Below are 17,338 nucleotides of genomic sequence, written 5' to 3' on the forward strand. Positions count from 1 at the left end.
TTGGTGCTGTTGAGTAAAAGTTTGTTTCAGAGAAGAAACAAAACCATTGAAATGCATTATTTCATACGAAAGCTAACAGAATAAATTAACTCGTTTCTATCGCTCTTAATATAAAAGTACTCACCGGATGTGAATGTAGTATGTAAACAATCTTTGTCAAGTAGCTGTAGTTACCATCATGGTCCACTAGAGGGCAATAACCGCCCTGCTCTGATATTGATAGAAGTTAAGTTTGGGGCTCTGCAGCTAAAACATCAACGTAATTCTGACTGTTTCCAGGACAATTTAACATTTCATAAATATTCTCCTAACTTCAGACCGGAAGCTTAGCATCTTAGCGTCTAAACATCCATGAAGCCTCTAAATGAAGCCCAGTTTGAATCGGATCTTTATTGATCCAAAGAGACAAACAATATCAGACACTAAATGACAGACATGAGAAAATAAACAGGAGGAAAATCTTGGAGGTCAGAGGTCATCATCATGATCCAGTCAGAGTCTCTTTAGACTCAAACTGCTGCAGCTTCAACCTCTGAGGATCAGCAGGACACAGAGATCGTTCTCTACTTTACAGAGATCAGAACCTGCAGAGAGAAGAAGGATGGAGAGATCAGATCAGTGAGTGTTTCCAGCCTCTCCAGCAGCAGTCAGTGACGCAGCACATCCAGTAGATGGTTTCCAGGCTGCAGTCAGACTGATCTCAGAGCTGTGACCAAGATGAACCTGATCAGTTGTTTCCTGTTGAACTGAGAGAACAAGCAGATCTGAGATCAGATCTGCTGCTGCCACAGTTTGATGAATGAGGACCACTGTCTCTAGACATGTTGGACGGCTGGACGCTGGAGTCCAGCTGGACGTCCTGGAGACATGGACACAGCAACAACACTCATCTTCACACCAACACAAACACAGGAACACAGCAAGCTGCTGCTCCTCTGATTGGCTGATTGCTGTGTCTGTGTCCAATCAGGAAGCCTGAACCATTCTCCTCCCACTGAGAAGCTGCAGCTTTACTGGGAACACTGGAGCTTTGCTTTGATGCTAACTGGGTTTAGTTCAATATGCTGACAGCAGCTGGACTCACTACAAACATTTACTTACAACAAATCATGTGCAAGAGCCTTCAGCTGATGAACATCTGAATCCTTCAGGCCATTCCATCTCAGGTCCAGTTTTGTCAGATGGAGGCTGTTGGACTTTAGAGTTGAGGCCAGAAAATTACAGCTGATCTTTGACAACCAGCACCGGAACAGTCTGAATAAAGAATAAAAGATGAGCTGAAGCCAACAGGATGCAGGTGAACCAGTCCAACAGAACCAGTTAAAGATTCTCATGAATATTAAAGCCAACAAGCTGCTGCTTCAATAAAGACCTGCTGACTTCAGAACCAGAACCAGAACCTGGTACTGGGTCATGTTGTGTTGGAGGATTTTAGTCAGTACAATCATTCCAGGTTCTGATCAAAGTGTTGAAGCATCAATCATTGATTATTGATTTGTTCCTGTCAGATTCCAGGAGCTGTAATTCACTTTTTTAGACTGGGTTGAATGACCTTTGACCTGCTTGACATGAGGGGGATTTCTACACACTGGGGGTCCGAATGCTGTCCTGTTCTGACCTCAGGTCAGCAGGTCCAACTCAGTTACACAGAGGGACTAAATTAAACTCTGGATCCAGGAACAAACTCAGAAAATATTTATTAGAACAGAAGAAATGAACTTTGATTTTCTGGTCAGTTATATATAATTATTCACAGAAATATCAATAATAATAATGTCAATAAATAATAATAATAATAATAATAATAATAATAATAATAATATTATAATTAGAATACCTCAGAGTCTCTAATCTGCAGCCAGGAGTCTGTAGAAAACCACAGAGCTCCTTCAGTCCAGAATCTCCCAGGTTGCTGTAGCTCAGTTCCAGTCCTGTCAGATGGGTTGGATTGGACTTCAGAGCTGAGAGTAGAGAAGCCCAGTTGGTCTCTGACAAACTGCAGCCCCAAAATCTGAATTAGGAATAAAATATGTGAGCTGAAGCCAGCAGAATGCAGGTTAAAACTGAAATAAGAACAAATAAATAATGTAGAAAATTAATTTCCCTGAATGTAAAAGACTCAGAAGCATGATGTCTAACATCTGATCCAATCAAACTGGTTTAAAGAGTCTTTGTTCCAGTGTGCCTCGGAACAAAGAACAGTAATTATAAGGGATGGATCCCTCTATGTAAAGCTTCCCCCTTTGGGAAGTTTGAGCAAACATTTAGACATGTTTTTTCCCCAAAAAATACTTACAAAAATATATACATGTAGTTTTGTCAAATATTGACAATACCAAACAGATTTGAAGAGGTAATGCATCCATCAGCCCAACATCATTTCTGTATCAACTTCTTGCTCCCAGAAACTGGTCCACTTTCGAAGCATTTAAGTGTTAGGTGAAGTGGCAAAGAGTGGAAGAGCAAGACCAGATCTGTGGTCAAGCAAAACGGCCGAGTATATGAGAGCACAAAATCACACTGGAAACTTGACCTATTCCTTGATGTATGAGTCATCCAAGAAATAGGATTTTCAAAAAAACAAACAAACAAAAAAAAAACCCCCAAAAGAACAAAACAAAGGACAGCACCCTTAGCAAACTCAAAATGTGGCACTCATTGTCTCACAGTCTACATTTAAGAAGGTAACCATATGAGCTGCCTGACAAGTCACCTGGGCGCAAGAGCAAAACCAGCACTCCTAGAGAGGAATCAACACTCTGTTCAGCCATCAGTATAATGTGGGATAGAAATAAAGGACCATCACTGAGAGGCAAGAACAAATGTCCTGTTTGTCAGTCTCCTGTCTCTCTGACAGGCACAGACTGAGAGCGTGTCTTAAGACTGGCCATGAATGTACCAGTAACCTCGTGCTCATCACAACTGTTCACCAGCACATAAAGCTTTCAGACAGCAGAAAGCCTGTCAGAAAGCTTTCTGTCGTTACCTAAAATCACCAAAACGCTCTTATTAGGCAACCTCCCCACAGAAGAGTTCACACTCCAGACGTAGTCTGTGATGGGGAACATGTATAATATTTAAACTGATATTGCACACAGGAACACAACTGCCCAACTCAGAATCCTTGGATAGAGGCAGCACTTCAGCCCAAATATAAGGGTCACATCCACCTGCATCTCGAAATAATTTTACAGGCACATTCCTGCGACTATCTGCCAGGGACACGTAACCCTCTCTTAAAAACGGCAGATAGGATTCCAGAGGTCCCGCAAAAACATTTTTATTTCTGCGGACTGAAACAGGTGGGCACAGGCGCAGGATTCCAGAGGTCCCGCAAAAACATTTTTATTTCTGCGGACTGAAACAGGTGGGCACAGGCGCAGGCAAACAAGAGTAAAATGAACATATTATTGTTTATATTTTGTGAATATAATATTACTGTAATGTGTTCATGTACAGCCAAATGCCAGCTAGGCTTATAAGGCCCTGGTGCAGATTATTCTGACCCTGGCAACATGTAGATACTGAAATCCAATTGGACAATTAATCCATACAGACATGTACAGGAATCCAAGAGAGATATAAGAAAAGAGCATAGACTTTTGGAAGTAATTTAATAACATTAATTGAAAAAGAATTACAGTTTAGGTTGTAGATATAAGTTAGGGATTCTGATAGTGCTAAGGCCCCGCAGGCCCTAACCACTTGATGTAATGCTGGGGTTCAACCCTGGCTATGATGGTCAACAAAGACTTTGAAAATCTTAGAAAAAGAAATTTTATTTATTCCCTAAAATGGTTTTAGAATATCTGACACAAGAATGTGACAGTAGAAATAAATTGTCTATGGTGCAGAGTTTTTGGATATCAGGAATACATGATGATTGGTCGACACAACTGACCTGCTCAACACAGATCATCTGCATGGGTAGGTGGGCTCTCTGAATGAAATTTAGTTTTTATTTCAGATTTAGAAGTTATTCTGTTGTCATTGTTGTTTTTCATTGGATTCTAATTTAAAATAAAATTTCAATAAAAAGTACAGAAAATAGTTTTTTTTAAAAATCATTTAGTAATTAAGTTCTGTCACACTGATATTTTTTCAAATATTTTATTTAGTTATAATGAACCAGAAGTGGTTTGAGTGCTACCAGTTGAACAGCCTGCTCTAGAAGACCCCAGTCTGGGTCAGTTGGACCCAATGTTGAAGACGACTGCTGGCTGGACAGACGTCCAAAAGAAAGTCATAGACACACTCCAGAAGATCATGTGTGTTCAGTGTTTGCTGGTTGAAACGCTCAGATTCTCTCCTTCATTCGTTGCTCTATAACAGCTCAGCTCATCAGGCTGCTGCTCATAGAACAATAACCTACATTGACTGAAGGGTTTGGCTGCTGGTTCTGATCATCAGCTGGAGACCCGACTTGGTAACCGGATCAGAACCACTCAGTTTATTCATGAATGGCCTTGGGTTCTTCTTAAAGCTGCTGAAAGCCAATGGAGGCCATTATTTCCCAAGGAGACGTGACCTGATGAAGCTTCATCACAGAGACGAGGCTCCAACCGACTGACAGCTGTCAGACTGAAGAGGACGGTTCCTCTCTGACCCGGCCCAACAGAACCACAGCTTCAGGACAAAGTGAGGAACCTGCTGCTGCTGCAAACCTCACTGTCATTCAGTTCATCTAGATTTGCTTTTCTACAATCAGTCACTTCTTAGATGTTTCATTAATGATGATTTGAACTGGTCAGTGTTTGTGGCTCGACTGGAGGAAAACATTTCATTCTGGATGTAAAGATGAGAATCAGAAATAAAACAATCTGAATCTGAAACATTTTAAAGTGAAAAACTGAAAAACAAAGTTCAATAATCTCAAAGTCTGAAGTAAGAAAATAATTAATTAAGCTAAAAGGTTTTTGAGATTTTATCTTGACATTTAAACAGGTTGCTATAAAACTGCATAAGAATAAAATTATTAAATAAACTAAGTTTTAAAGTATAAATGAATGATTTTATTAGAAAAATAGAGCAAACAAACCCCATCTTCTTCACTTTACAGACTGAACTCTCCAGGATCTCAAGCAGAGGCTTCATCTCAGAGTCTCCACCCTCCACTATGTAGATCCGATTTATTTCCAGTTCAGTCAGATCTGGGTTGGACTTCAGAGCTGAGGCCACAACTTCACATTCAGCCTTATGGAGCGTACAGCCACCAAATCTGTTATTAAAAAAGAAATAAATTCAGTTCTAATTAAATCAATCTGGATCATAAACAGACTAAAATATTATAACAGTGATGTCATCATGACGTCATCATCTGATCAACATCTGATCTTCAATCTACTGAGTTTGACCCAACAGAAAATCTGTGCAGTTCCTGGTTAAAGTCCAGGTTCTGGTTCTGGTTCTGGTTCTGGTCCAGGCTTCATGTCCTCAGACCTTCAGCTCAGTCAGATGTTGAAGATCTTCTATCATCTGTGAAGGAAAGTTCAGTTTCTCTGCAGCATCAGAGCCTCAAAGGAGCTGCAGCAGCTGAGAGACAGAGAAGTCATCAACATCCTGCAGAGGATGGAGGTATAAAAGTACTGGCTTGGGATTGGAGACAATTGTTAACCAATCAGTAGCAGAAATGTGTTGAATTCATGATGACTTCTGTATTTCTAGACTGTTTTATGTAAAAGAGTTTAAACTGCTTGGAAGAGGGACATGTGTCACTGTCCTGGTCTGTCCATTTGAATTTTTAAAATTTAGAAATTGTTGCTAAACTCCTGAAGAGCTGAAGAGCAAAACCCCTGGAGGAGACGGAGGGTTTGGGTCCAGCAGCATCTTCATGGTGAAGCAGTGAAAGTTCTCCAGAACTAAAGAGGCTGGGATGTCTAAGGAGCTGAAGCTCATGTCTCTGCAGGTCTTCATGGAGGACAGCTAACAGCTTCAACAAAGGCTGCAGATGAAGAGTTGATGAGGAAAATGGTTCCAGCTCTGGAAGCAGAGTTCTCAGAGCTTTGGGAGGATCTGACAGAAACTAGGACTTTTTCTGGAACCAGACAACAATCACCACATTTTGGTCTCAGTTACAAACTCAGAGGAAACTAGTGGAGGACGAAAAATTGGTTCACAAAGTTTATAACTAGTTTCCATGGCAACAACAACAATACTGTGGATTATTTTAGTTTCCATCAAACCAAAACAATGACCTTATAAAAACAAAGATCCTAAAAGGAGAATATGTCAGGCCTCTGGGTTTTGGGTTGGGATTTTGTTTTTTGTGTGTTTTTGTTTTATCAATTATTTTCTAGTTCACTTTAATTTTACCTTTTGGGGACATTTTAGTTTCATCATTTGATGCCATTTATTTTGGTTAGATGTATCATTGTTTTCCTTATTTCAGCCCCTCATAGTGTTTCTAGGTTTCCCATCTTGTTACTCTAATTTTTCTATGCCTGAATCTATCTCCATCTTTCTTTAGTGATTTTATTTATTTCTTTGTTTAGTCATTCTAGTTGCTCTAGCTCTTTGTTCTTTAGTTCTTATTTAGTCTCGTCACACCCCTCGTCATTCATGTCACTTTCTCCTTATCATTTTCTTTCTTTCTCTCTGGTTGCTGTGTCTCAGTTTAGAGTTGTTTAGGATATTTTGTATTATACTGATTGTGCATTTTTGTAAGTTGGGTTTCTTTTGTTATTAAAATAATCTACTGAACTTTACATTGTTTTTGCCTGCTGTTTTTGGGTCCACTTTTAACTAACCATGACAGAATTATGGGGTAGCAGCTGAATGAGAAAACAGATTGCGTCGAGCTCTCAAGATTGTCTATTAATTTTAACATTAAAACAGATAAAAGTTTAATATCTTTGCAATTATCAATATGTCTAAAAACTGTTAGGGGCCATTTTGATGCGTTAGCCCATAAGGATAGCTGTGTTAACCTTATGGATAGCACAGCTTTCCATAATGATGTAAAATGGACCAGTGCTGTATTTTAGTCTTAATAAATGGAAATCATGAATTCAACTCATTGACTCTTCTTGAACCTCATACATTAAGAACCTAATTGGAGAAAAGATAGTTCTACACAATTTGGAGGCCTCAGTGAGGCTGTATGGAGGCGAATGATTTGAAAAACTGAGCAGAACACACCAGGCACCAAACTTTTGGTCAACCCAAAGAAAAAGAAGGTATTATTTGTGTAATTGAACATTACTAAGTTAAGAGGGCTGGTGCCTGAGGTGTTCTGTTTCTGTTGGAGAGTACAGTGTAGTTTATGGTGAAATAAAGAGTTTTAAAGAAGGGGAAAATGTGTCTCTGAACTTCGTAGTCCTAAACCAACAAAGTCTGACGAGGTGATGGTGAACGAAATTGTTCAGTACGAGGAGCGAACGTCATTGAAAGTAGGACCTCTAAAAAGCCTCTCTGTTTTGTAGTTATGTTGAAGCACCAATACTGATTTTTTTGGGATGTTGACCCTAATCCAGGGGTCCCCAAACTACGGCCCGCGGGCCGGATCCGGCCCACCTCCACATTTAGTCCAGCCCCCTGAACAATACCAGAGAGCATTCAGATTTTTTTTTTCAATTATTGTATTTTCCGGTTTATATGTGGATTTTTCTTCAACCACCAGGGGGCCCTTTAGCAGGAGCTGTGTCCTGTAAACTGTGGGGCGCATTGCTGCCATCTGTTGGACTTTTAGGGAACTGCTTGACTTTTATGTTATTTAATCAGTATACGGTTGTTTGCTAGCGGTAGAGCAGATGAACACACGTCTGTTATGAACGCAGCATTCCAGGTTGAATTCTTCGAAGCGATGCCTGTAAGTAGCAGCTTATACTTCAAAACGAGCCTTTATGAGAAATTAATATGTTAAAGTTACATTCTCTCAATGGAATATTTACTAGTCAGTCCCAGTGACCGTTTCACTCATGGGTTTTGCCCATGTGCTTTCTGGGTAAAAATCAATGGAAAAGCGAAAATGTCTAAAAACTAAATGCTGCAGCTGTCCTGGATGAACTGAATGTTTAGGTATTTGAATGGCTGAAATCATCCAGAGGATGAAGGAAGTAGTTAAAGGCCAAAAACATCCAGAATCAACTTGAAGAAAGAAGAAGAAACAGGAGGACAATAGTGCTGAATCAGCATTAATGAAAACATCTGGACTCACCGAGCCTTTCTGCAGTTCCTCACAGCTGGAACCAGTCTCCGTCGTCCTGATTCTGATGTCTTGTACTTCTCCAGGTCCAACTCATCCAGAACCTCTGACATCTGCAACACGAAGGTCAGAGCTGAACAGTCAGACACTGAGAGCTGCTTCCCTGAATCCAGCAGCCGTTGGATCTCCTGATACAATGAGACGTCGTTCATCTCCATCAGACAGTAGAAGATGTTGATGCTTTTGGCAGGAGAGATTCTATCAGTGTTCATCTCCTTCAGGTTGGTGATGATTCTCTGGATGGTTTCTGGACGGTTCTCTGTCTGACCCAGCAGATCCTCTAAGAGTCTCTGGTTGGACTCCACAGTGAGACCATGAAGGAAGCGGACAAACAGGTCCAGGTGGCCATTTTTACTGCTGAGGGATTTCTCCATGACTTTCTTCATGAACTCATCTAGAGATGTTTCATTGTATTCTTCTCCCAGGAACGTCTTGATGACCTCTGACCTCCTGCTGATGAAGCAGTGGAGCATGTAGACTGCAGCCAGAAACTCCTGGATGCTCAGATGGACAAAGGAGTAGACGGAGATGTTGCGCGTTCCTCTCTCCCTTTTAAACATCTCAGTGAACACTCCTGAATTCTGTGCAAATTCCTTGCCATCAATGCCACACTCCTCCAGGTCAGTTTCGTAGAAGATCAGGTTTCCCTTCAGCAGCTGCTCAAAAGCCAGTCTTCCTAGAGTCTCAACCAGCCTCCTGTTCTCTGGATCTTCTTCAGATCCTCCATCAAACTTTTCCTCCTTGATTTTGGTCTGAACCAGCAGGAACTCTATGTACATCTCAGTCAGGGTCTTGGGCAGCTCTCCTCCCTCTCTGGTCTCCATCATTTCATCCAGGGCTTTAGCAGTGATCCAACAGAAAACTGGGATGTGACACATGATGTGGAGACTTTTTGATTTCTTTATATGGGAGATGATTCTTATGGCTTTCTCATTGTCTCTGAATCTCTTCCTGAAGTACTCCTCCTTCTGGGGGTCAGTGAACCCTCTGACCTCTGTTACCATGTCAACACATTTTGGAGGGATCTGATTGGCTGCTGCAGGTCGTGTGGTTATCCAGAGGAGGGTCGAGGGAAGCAGTTTCCCCCTGATGAGGTTTGTCAGAAGAACATCCACTGAGACAGACTTTTTAGCATCAGTCAGGACTGGATTCTTGAAGTCCAGAGGAAGTCGACTCTCATCCAGGCCATCAAAGATGAACAGAACCTTGAACTCTTCAAAGCTGCTGATTCCTCTGGTTTTAGTAAAGAATTTATGAATCAGTCCTAATAAGCTGATTTCATCTTTCAGTGTATTCAGCTCTTTAAAAGTGAATGGAAATATGAAATCAATGTCTTGGTTGGTTCTGCCTTCAGCCCAGTCCAGAGTGAACTTCTGTGTTAAGACTGTTTTTCCAATGCCAGCCACTCCCATGGTCATCACTGTTCTGATTGGCTGATCACTTCCAGGTGGGACTTTAAAGATGTCTTCTCGTCTGATTGTTTCTCGTTTCCTGTTTGCTGTTTCAATCCGTCTGACCTCATGTTCCTGGTTGACCTCTCTAGTTAACCCCTCTGTGATGTGGAGCTCTGTGTAGATCTGGTTCAGGACCATTTTATTTCCAGGTTCAGCGACGCCTTCAAAGAAACGTTGGAACATGGTCTTCAGAGACACTTTAAGGTCACGCTGACACTGACCAACAATATCTGAAGAAAAAAAGGAAAAAAGAACAAACAATAAAAAACAATTTTGTGATATTCTCAAAGGGGTTTGAGTATTGATTTCTATGAAGGAAACATAATTAAACATTCACAGATATCTATTTTCTACCAAAGTGTCTAAACCAGAAAGTCATTCCAACTTTAAATGTAAAATTAATATAAAATTTAATTTGTGATTTTCTGAAGAAATGTCAGTCTTGAGCTCCCTGAGGTGACAGATAAATAAAATGTTGAAACCTGGTTAAAAGCTCTGCAATGAAACAAGAACTGTAAACAGTCTACACAGCGATTATTATAATAAGTTTTACTCATTAAACCTCTTTCAGGGTTTTCATGCTAAAAACATATTTCTGTAAGAGCCCAGATGAACATATTCATTTGCCGAGCTGGAAAACCATTAAACTGACAAAAACTAAGAATAATGTTTTTCGTAAACATATCATGACATGGTGCAGAAAGCTGAAATTTTCCCCTGCCCCTAGTGAACAGCACTAGAAGCAGAGATGCAGCTTTTTATTGTAGCCACACAGTCACACCCACTAGAAGGAACAAACCCATCCCAAAGGAACACTGTCGTTCTATTGGCTGGAATGGTTGCTAGGCAACATTGCTCTTTGATATGAAAAAGAGCCTAAACAATTCACAAGCAGGGAAGAGAGGTTTTTCAGCACTGCTCTGATCTGTGCAGAGAATCTTTACATATGAGGAGCAAATATCTGCAAGAAGCAGAAAATCTGAGCATGAAAACAAAGATTTGAGGAAGAACAGAGATGATTTCAAAAAGAGCAGGAGTTTTAGCAAGAAAATAAAATCCAGCTTTCAAGTTGAAAATATAGGCTCTTGTATTGGCTGATGGATTCATGTGACCAAAGTGTCAACTTGGTCACCATTTCATTCATTACATTTAGTGATTGTATTTCTACCACCCCAACAGGGGGGGCTGCTGGGGTGACTGCCACTGACCTCATTTTGCTTGACAAAAGGATCAAAACGTTTCACTTTCTTCCTCTGCTTGGTAATTAGCTTCTAATGGCAAAATAAGGAGACTCACTCTCAGCTGATAGACAGCTCCACTAGCAGAGAATTAGAAATGTTCATCCTCACCTGAATATTTCCAGCTGAACATGGATGAGTGGACGACTGATTCTCCAGTCATGTGTCATATTTATGGAGTTTTAGATGCACAGCTCCACATTAAAAACCGCCTCTACGCAAATCCAGTGACTTAGTGTTGATTCATTATATTTTGTCAAATATAATAAATATTTTTTCTCCTATTTACTGCAGTGTTTCCAGGTACATCCTATCCATTGCTATGGGTTCCTGCCTGCTTTATCTAACCTGTTATTGATGTTTCCTGTCTGTGATGGCGTGTGAAGTTTATCGCTCCTCCCCAGGTGACTATAGAGCATCAGAACAGAAAGCCAGTATATCACACTGTTTTTCACTGTTGTCAGTTTGGCAATGAAATATTAAGTTAAGCTGCTTGAATGGCAGAATTTACTGAGATGTTGTGCCACCTGTTCCTGGGTGTGGAAACCTTCCTCTGTCTGGGTGGAGTAAATCAGGGTCTGACGCAGAGCAGCTGTTTCCTCTGCATTTTATTAAATACCATTTATCACCTTTCATTTAGTGAAGCTACTGCAGCTTTGCAGGAAACCATGTTGTTGTTTTTTCTGGCTTAGTTTTATGGATGCAAGTTGTAGGTTAATAAATTAGTCTAAAGTTGATTTATCTTTTTGATCAACTAAACATTAATTGATCAGTGGACGTTTTCTTAAAAAAACTCAGTTTATCACAGTTTCTTTCCATAACATGAATGTTCATGTTTTTATAATATGCTAAATTAAAAAAAAACAACAGCAACAAAAAAAACAGGAAATCAAAGCACCCAAAACCCATTCTGTTCTGAGATCAGCTGCTTCACTAATTCAGACATGAATCAGTGAATGAATGGGGTTTTCTGATGACTCTGAGTGTTGTCTGCTCTACTTCACACTCTGAAGAGAACCTCTGATTCTCTTCAGACTCACATTCTTCATAATTCTGTTGTCCAAATTTTAACCTAGAAATTGAGCTGTGTGTCTGGTGTGGGCTGATGACGGTTAGGAGTGTTCAGAAGGACCACATGGTTTAATCAGCCATGAAGTTCTGTCTGCGACTGACCTGCAGCTGCAGCTTCAGCACTCAGATCTGTGAGCTTCTTCGCCAGGTCATTCCTGCTGATTTTCTTCAAAATAATCACCATGACGTTCACAGCTCCAGAGAGATTGTACTTCTGCACCATCAGGTCAATGACGTCGAGCCTCTCTGCTTTCTCCAAGTTGGCAGTTTTGATGGGATCCGTCCCATTCCACTTCTCCTTCCTCAGATGCCACTTGAAGGCGGTAAATTCCTCTCCTTTTAAATCATCCAGGAGCTCAGCGAGGTTCTCCTCCTCACACATCTCGACCTACAGGTGAAATCAGTGGAAAACGCGTCAGAAGATTTCTTGGTTTTCCTACTGAAGAGTGAACAACTTTCATTCTGAAAGTTTGTGCCACTACTTTTGTTAGACACATTTGCACATGACACAAACTACACGTTTACAGGAAGGAAATGCTCACCAAGGCACATTCATTTCCAGACAGTCCCCCACAGCAACATGAGTGCAGAGAGCCGCTCAGCATCATGTTAGGAACTGGCTCATCTCGGCAAATTGCAGTTTAATTTCTGCCTGTTCAGCTGTAGGGTGTAGGGAAGCTGATGCATCAGCTGAAGGAAGACTGGGACTTTCCTGATCTGTCAGTCAACGTCCCCTGAACCAGTAATGCCACGGTTAATTCTAGTTTCCCTCTCACTAGAGCATCCCTGCAGACGGGTCATCGATTCTCAACTAACCGACACCTGTAGCTTTAATAACCAGACCCAGATCAACTGGTCACACTTTCACAATCTCAGTTTGAGTGAAGATTTTATTCTGATATAAAAGCATAAGAGAAGTGTGTTTTCAAAGTTGTTTGAAAGTTTAGTTAAATTATGAGAAAAAATATCTCAACAATAAGGAGCACTGCCACAAAGATGCTACAAAAACTGTCAAAGGATTTTTGGCTATAATTTCAGTGGATATTTGATTTAAATATTATACAATATGAGGGTGATAAGAAAAATAACAGATAGTCGATCTTTTAAACATATTTTAAATCCCATGGCTCTTAAACATTTATGTCAGCTTTCATGGATTAATCTTTGCTTTGAAATTTGTCTTATGGCATCTTTAGATCTGTTTTGATTTTCCTTCGACTATTGTCAGACTGAAACTGCTCTACAGGACAAGTTCTGCGTAACTTATAAGCTTTAGCAATTTTGCAGATTTAAAAAAAAGAGCAACGTACAATATTAGACCAATAAACATCTTTCTAATGAGTTAATCTTAAGATCTTAATGGGTGTCTTACAGAATCAAATAGTATTTTTGCAAAGAGTTGTAGTTCTGTAAATTTATTGTATTGTTTACTAGTTTGGTAAAGAGATCCTAAAAAGCCACACCTACAGAAACATCTGCCTATCCCAGCTGCCACCACAAGTTAATTTAGCCACCAGTTAATCCATAACACCAGGTCATGGAGGTCGAGGCCCTGGGAATTCATGGATCTTCACTTTGTCCTCAAACTCACTGAGCAGAAAAATAACTCCATATAACCTGAGTGAGACGTTGTTTTTCTCTGATCCTTTTGTTCATGTCTGGATCTAACTGGTTCATCCTCCAGAACCAGAAGCAGCTACTGGTTCTGATAACTGGTGAAGAAACTTTATATTTTCCTCCTGTTTTCATATTCATTTCTGTTTTGTTCATATTTTCTCCCAGAAAGAGTGAAGCTGGTCTTGGATCTTGGATCCAGTTCAATATGGACCTGATCCACCAGAACCTCTGCTTTATCTTCCTGTCTGCCTGCAGAACCACTGGGTTTGGTTCTGATTCTTCCCTCTGGTGTGGACTGGGATGATGGTGTCGGCCCAGACTGGACTGGAGCTGCATGCTGAGGCTAACTGGGAGCTCTGGGCTCAACCGGAGCAGCAGTTGATGCAGCAGAAAACCTGGTTGGGACCTGGAGATGTGGTTGCTATAGCGACCAAGTTTGGAATGATTGTTGAACATCTCAGAATTCATGATGTCCGGGTTCTGATGGAGGACAGAACCAGCATCACCATCATCATCAGAGACCAGGAAGTGTTTGTCACATTAAGCTGATCTCGCCACAGTAAAGCAGCCTGAACTAGCTCTCCGTTTAAAGGATCCAGAACCTCCTGAGCCTAATGGGCCGGTACCAAGCGAGTCAACAGGGTTCTGTTTCAGCTGGTGTGGAGGAGGAAACATCAGCTTCTAACTGCCGAGTTTCAGAACCCCAAACCTCACCTTTATCAGATCAGACTGAGCAGCAAACCAAACCTCCAGCCACACCGTTAACAGCAGCTTCTCCTCCAACACGACTCGCTCTGGGAAATCTGGAAAAACAGACTTCAGGGTCACTTTCTTGATCAAAGAAAGCAATAAAACCATCTGGGGCCTCATGCATAAAAGAGTACGCAGGTTTTATACTAAAACTTGGCAAATGGAAAAATTTAGAAAAGTGCGGGGCACAAAAAATGGGATGCATAAAACCGTGCACGTAGCCGCGCCTTTCCTTTATAAATCCTAATTTGCTGGAAATTGAGCACAGCCACCCTTAAATACATCTTAATGTAAATTAGTATAAATACCCAGAAGTCTGCCACCACGTGTAGCAGTAACCATGACAACGTCCTTGTTTGTAGCAGTATAAGTATTTATCATAATAATTATATATTTTCCGTGCCCTGAAAGTAAAATGTGCTTTCAGGGCACATAAGGTCACCTCACAAAAATAGAAATAATGCATCATAAAGAAAGAAAAAATATCCAAATAAATAAATAAAGAGATTGTGCAAATGCCTGTTAGAACAACAGGGCGTTCAGGAAGGACTTAAAGACAGACAGAGAGTCTTTGAGAGGGAATGTGGACGTTTATTCTAAATAGTGGAATCATACAGAATAAAGATGCTTAATGTCCATAAGGTGCATTCACAAAGCGGGCGGCTCGACTGAAGGATGACTGCAGTTGTACCGGTACCGGTAGCGCAGGCGCCTTCTTTAGGTTCTGCTCAGCGCTCCAGGATGATCAGTCCAGAAAATTTAAACGCTAATAAACCATCATCAATATTTCCCAGCAGATGGGAAATGGATCAATCTGATTAATCGCTCCCTCTTAATCCTTCCATTGGCGATGTTCTCCACCAGAGCCAAAGCGCTGTGCCACAATTATGTTGTGCCGCGTAATTGTGGCACAGCGCAAAAAGTGTGTCCCTTTGCGCAGCTATTTATATACCTATGATTGTCTACACACCTTGATCACCTTAAAATGATCAAACCTGTTTGGTTCTGATGATCCAACCCTGTTTTCTTTTTCAGTGAAAATTAAATTACCCCATAGATGCATTTCATGCGCTTCGGCGCACAGACCAATGAGTTACATCTTCATGAGACAAAAACTGAGTAAAAGTATTATTTACATTCGAGTGAGGTTTTCACATCCTTCTATTTTGATTGTCTTTATTTTGTGCGCGTGTTAGGTTATCGTCTGAGGATAAATGCGGTTCCGTTTCATCATTTACGTTTAAACAATAAAATATTAAAATCATTAAAAACATCTGGTTTGATGCTTCTTGGTCTAAATAATAATGAATCTAGTCAGATTTCAGTGTACTTAGGTGAGTTTTGACTCTTTGGAGTTTGATATTGTCCACAGAAAAAGTTTGCGTGGCTGCCGCACATTTTCACGCCAGCGAAAAAATGTGAATATATTTACGCAAACTTTGATGCAAAGTAAATTTTTATACATGCCGATTTGTGCGTAAAATACGACGGTGCACATTTTTTTGTGCGCACGCAGTTTTATGCATGAGGCCCCTGGTAATTTTGTTGAGCAACCAGCATTTCACACCATGAACAACTCTTAGAGGTGACGATATCAATAATCAGATTTCCTCAATTTCCAGTAAGATTTTCATTGCTTTAATTTGCAGAGCTTAGCAGGAACAGCACACAGTAAGAAATAAAGCAAAACAGAAAAACGTACATAAGTTGCAAAAATGACCAAGTTATCTTCCTCTTAAACTTGAGGCTGAGTGAACTTTTAAATATAATATATTTGCAGAAGACAGAGAGAGAGAGGCTCATACCTTTTCCTTGGTTGATTAATTTGTTCTTTGTGCAAAAAACATGGTAAACATCCAATATTCCCCAGTTGACAGATGTAGCCCCAAATATCTAATTGAAAATTCTTCAACTTGTTCTTGACAAAACCTGAGAAAATTCTTGGATCCAACAAAAGAAAACCTCAGCGTGAAACAGCAGCTGGAGAGTAAATCCAGATTGTGAAGCTGTTGGCTGGTGGTTCATCAGGGCTGCAGTTCTTCCCTCCAAACCCTGAAGGTCGTCACCATCTCTTCTCCATGTCAACATGAAGTCTGTCCCGAGACTGAACCCCGAACATCAGCCAGTGGTTCTGCTTTCTGCTGTTTTGCCTACGTAGCTTTTCCCATGAACTGATAGTCACCCCTCTTTACTGGAAGATTTCTGTTTTTGCAGCTGAAACTGTTGTGAAAGATTCTTCCTGCAGCCCCCACAAGAACTTCCTCTTTTCTCATGACACATCTGTTAAGTTCCTCATCAAACTGATAAATGTTTTAGATATTTGCAATCATTATATCATATAAGTAACAAAGACTTACTTTCTACATCACATTACTTTCCATTATTGATATCAATGTTAAATATTAATTCATTATTGATATTTGTAGCATTTGTAAATCAAACCCAGAAAAAACTAAAAAACAACAAATTGTCATTTTAAAGTGAGAGCAACAAGTCAAGGCCCCTTCAGTTTTCTTTACAGTCAGAGCTAGCTTGTTGCTGCTACATGGAGGAAGAACTGAGGAAGAGGACAAAAACCCAGAATATTGGCCCAGGGGTCAAAGGTCAGAGTGGTCAGCTCCAGTTTCCCCAGCTGGTCCAGAGCAACGTGACCAGTGATCTCTCTTCACTAAAACAACAGAGCAAACTAAATAAACTCAGCGTCGCTTTAAGAAGAGCAAGAAGCCAAAATGGCCGCCTTTCCTGCTGCTCCGTCTCCACTCTCTGCAGTCCCAGCAGGAAGTGGAGACTCTTTCAGAGGAAGTGGCTCTGCATGCTGGCTACAAACGCTGAAAGCATCAGAGATCTGAGAGCGAACAGCGCGGTGTTCCCGACTCACAGAGAAACACGGTGAGGCAAAGTGACCAGAGCAGCTTCATTCATGAAGCTCTATGAAATATTCAAGGTCAACAAAGTGACGTCAACATGCAAACGACCTGCAGCTACAAGAGAAACGCACAAGTTTA

The 17,338-nt window shown here is 40.7% G+C and overlaps 1 protein-coding gene and 1 long non-coding RNA gene across 2 annotated transcripts; both read right to left on the reverse strand.

Annotated features, from left to right (window-relative positions):
- Positions 1-370: 370 nt before the first annotated feature.
- Positions 371-12,353, reverse strand: LOC106924474 (NACHT, LRR and PYD domains-containing protein 3-like). Its single transcript, XM_088003782.1, has 6 exons — positions 12,069-12,353; positions 8,156-9,887; positions 5,039-5,218; positions 1,838-2,011; positions 1,102-1,254; positions 371-584 (listed from the first exon to the last, which is right to left on the reverse strand). Exons 1-6 carry the CDS (start codon positions 12,346-12,348, stop codon positions 578-580), a joined length of 2,526 nt encoding a protein of 841 aa, XP_087859908.1. The 5' UTR covers positions 12,349-12,353; the 3' UTR covers positions 371-577.
- Positions 12,354-13,737: 1,384 nt separating this feature from the next.
- Positions 13,738-17,269, reverse strand: LOC148160563 (uncharacterized). Its single transcript, XR_015762359.1, has 2 exons — positions 16,139-17,269; positions 13,738-14,377 (listed from the first exon to the last, which is right to left on the reverse strand). It is a non-coding gene; the product is annotated as an uncharacterized LOC148160563 (long non-coding RNA).
- Between the last annotated feature and the right edge of the window lie 69 nt (positions 17,270-17,338).

Source organism: Poecilia mexicana, unplaced genomic scaffold (genome assembly GCF_051168715.1).
Source record: "Poecilia mexicana isolate PSO_F unplaced genomic scaffold, ASM5116871v1 scaffold_2, whole genome shotgun sequence".
Classification (NCBI taxonomy): domain Eukaryota; kingdom Metazoa; phylum Chordata; class Actinopteri; order Cyprinodontiformes; family Poeciliidae; genus Poecilia; species Poecilia mexicana.

Excerpts from the sequence above, each read along its gene's own strand:
- LOC106924474 (XM_088003782.1), bottom strand. The coding sequence starts at position 12,348 with ATGTGTGAGGAGGAGAACCTCGCTGAGCTCCTGGATGATTTAAAAGGA. Across the intron at positions 9,888-12,068 it reads TGCTGAAGCTGCAGCTGCAG|ATATTGTTGGTCAGTGTCAG; the intron begins GTCAGTCGCAGA and ends TTTTTTCTTCAG. Across the intron at positions 1,255-1,837 it reads TGCAGATTAGAGACTCTGAG|ACTGTTCCGGTGCTGGTTGT; the intron begins GTATTCTAATTA and ends TTCTTTATTCAG.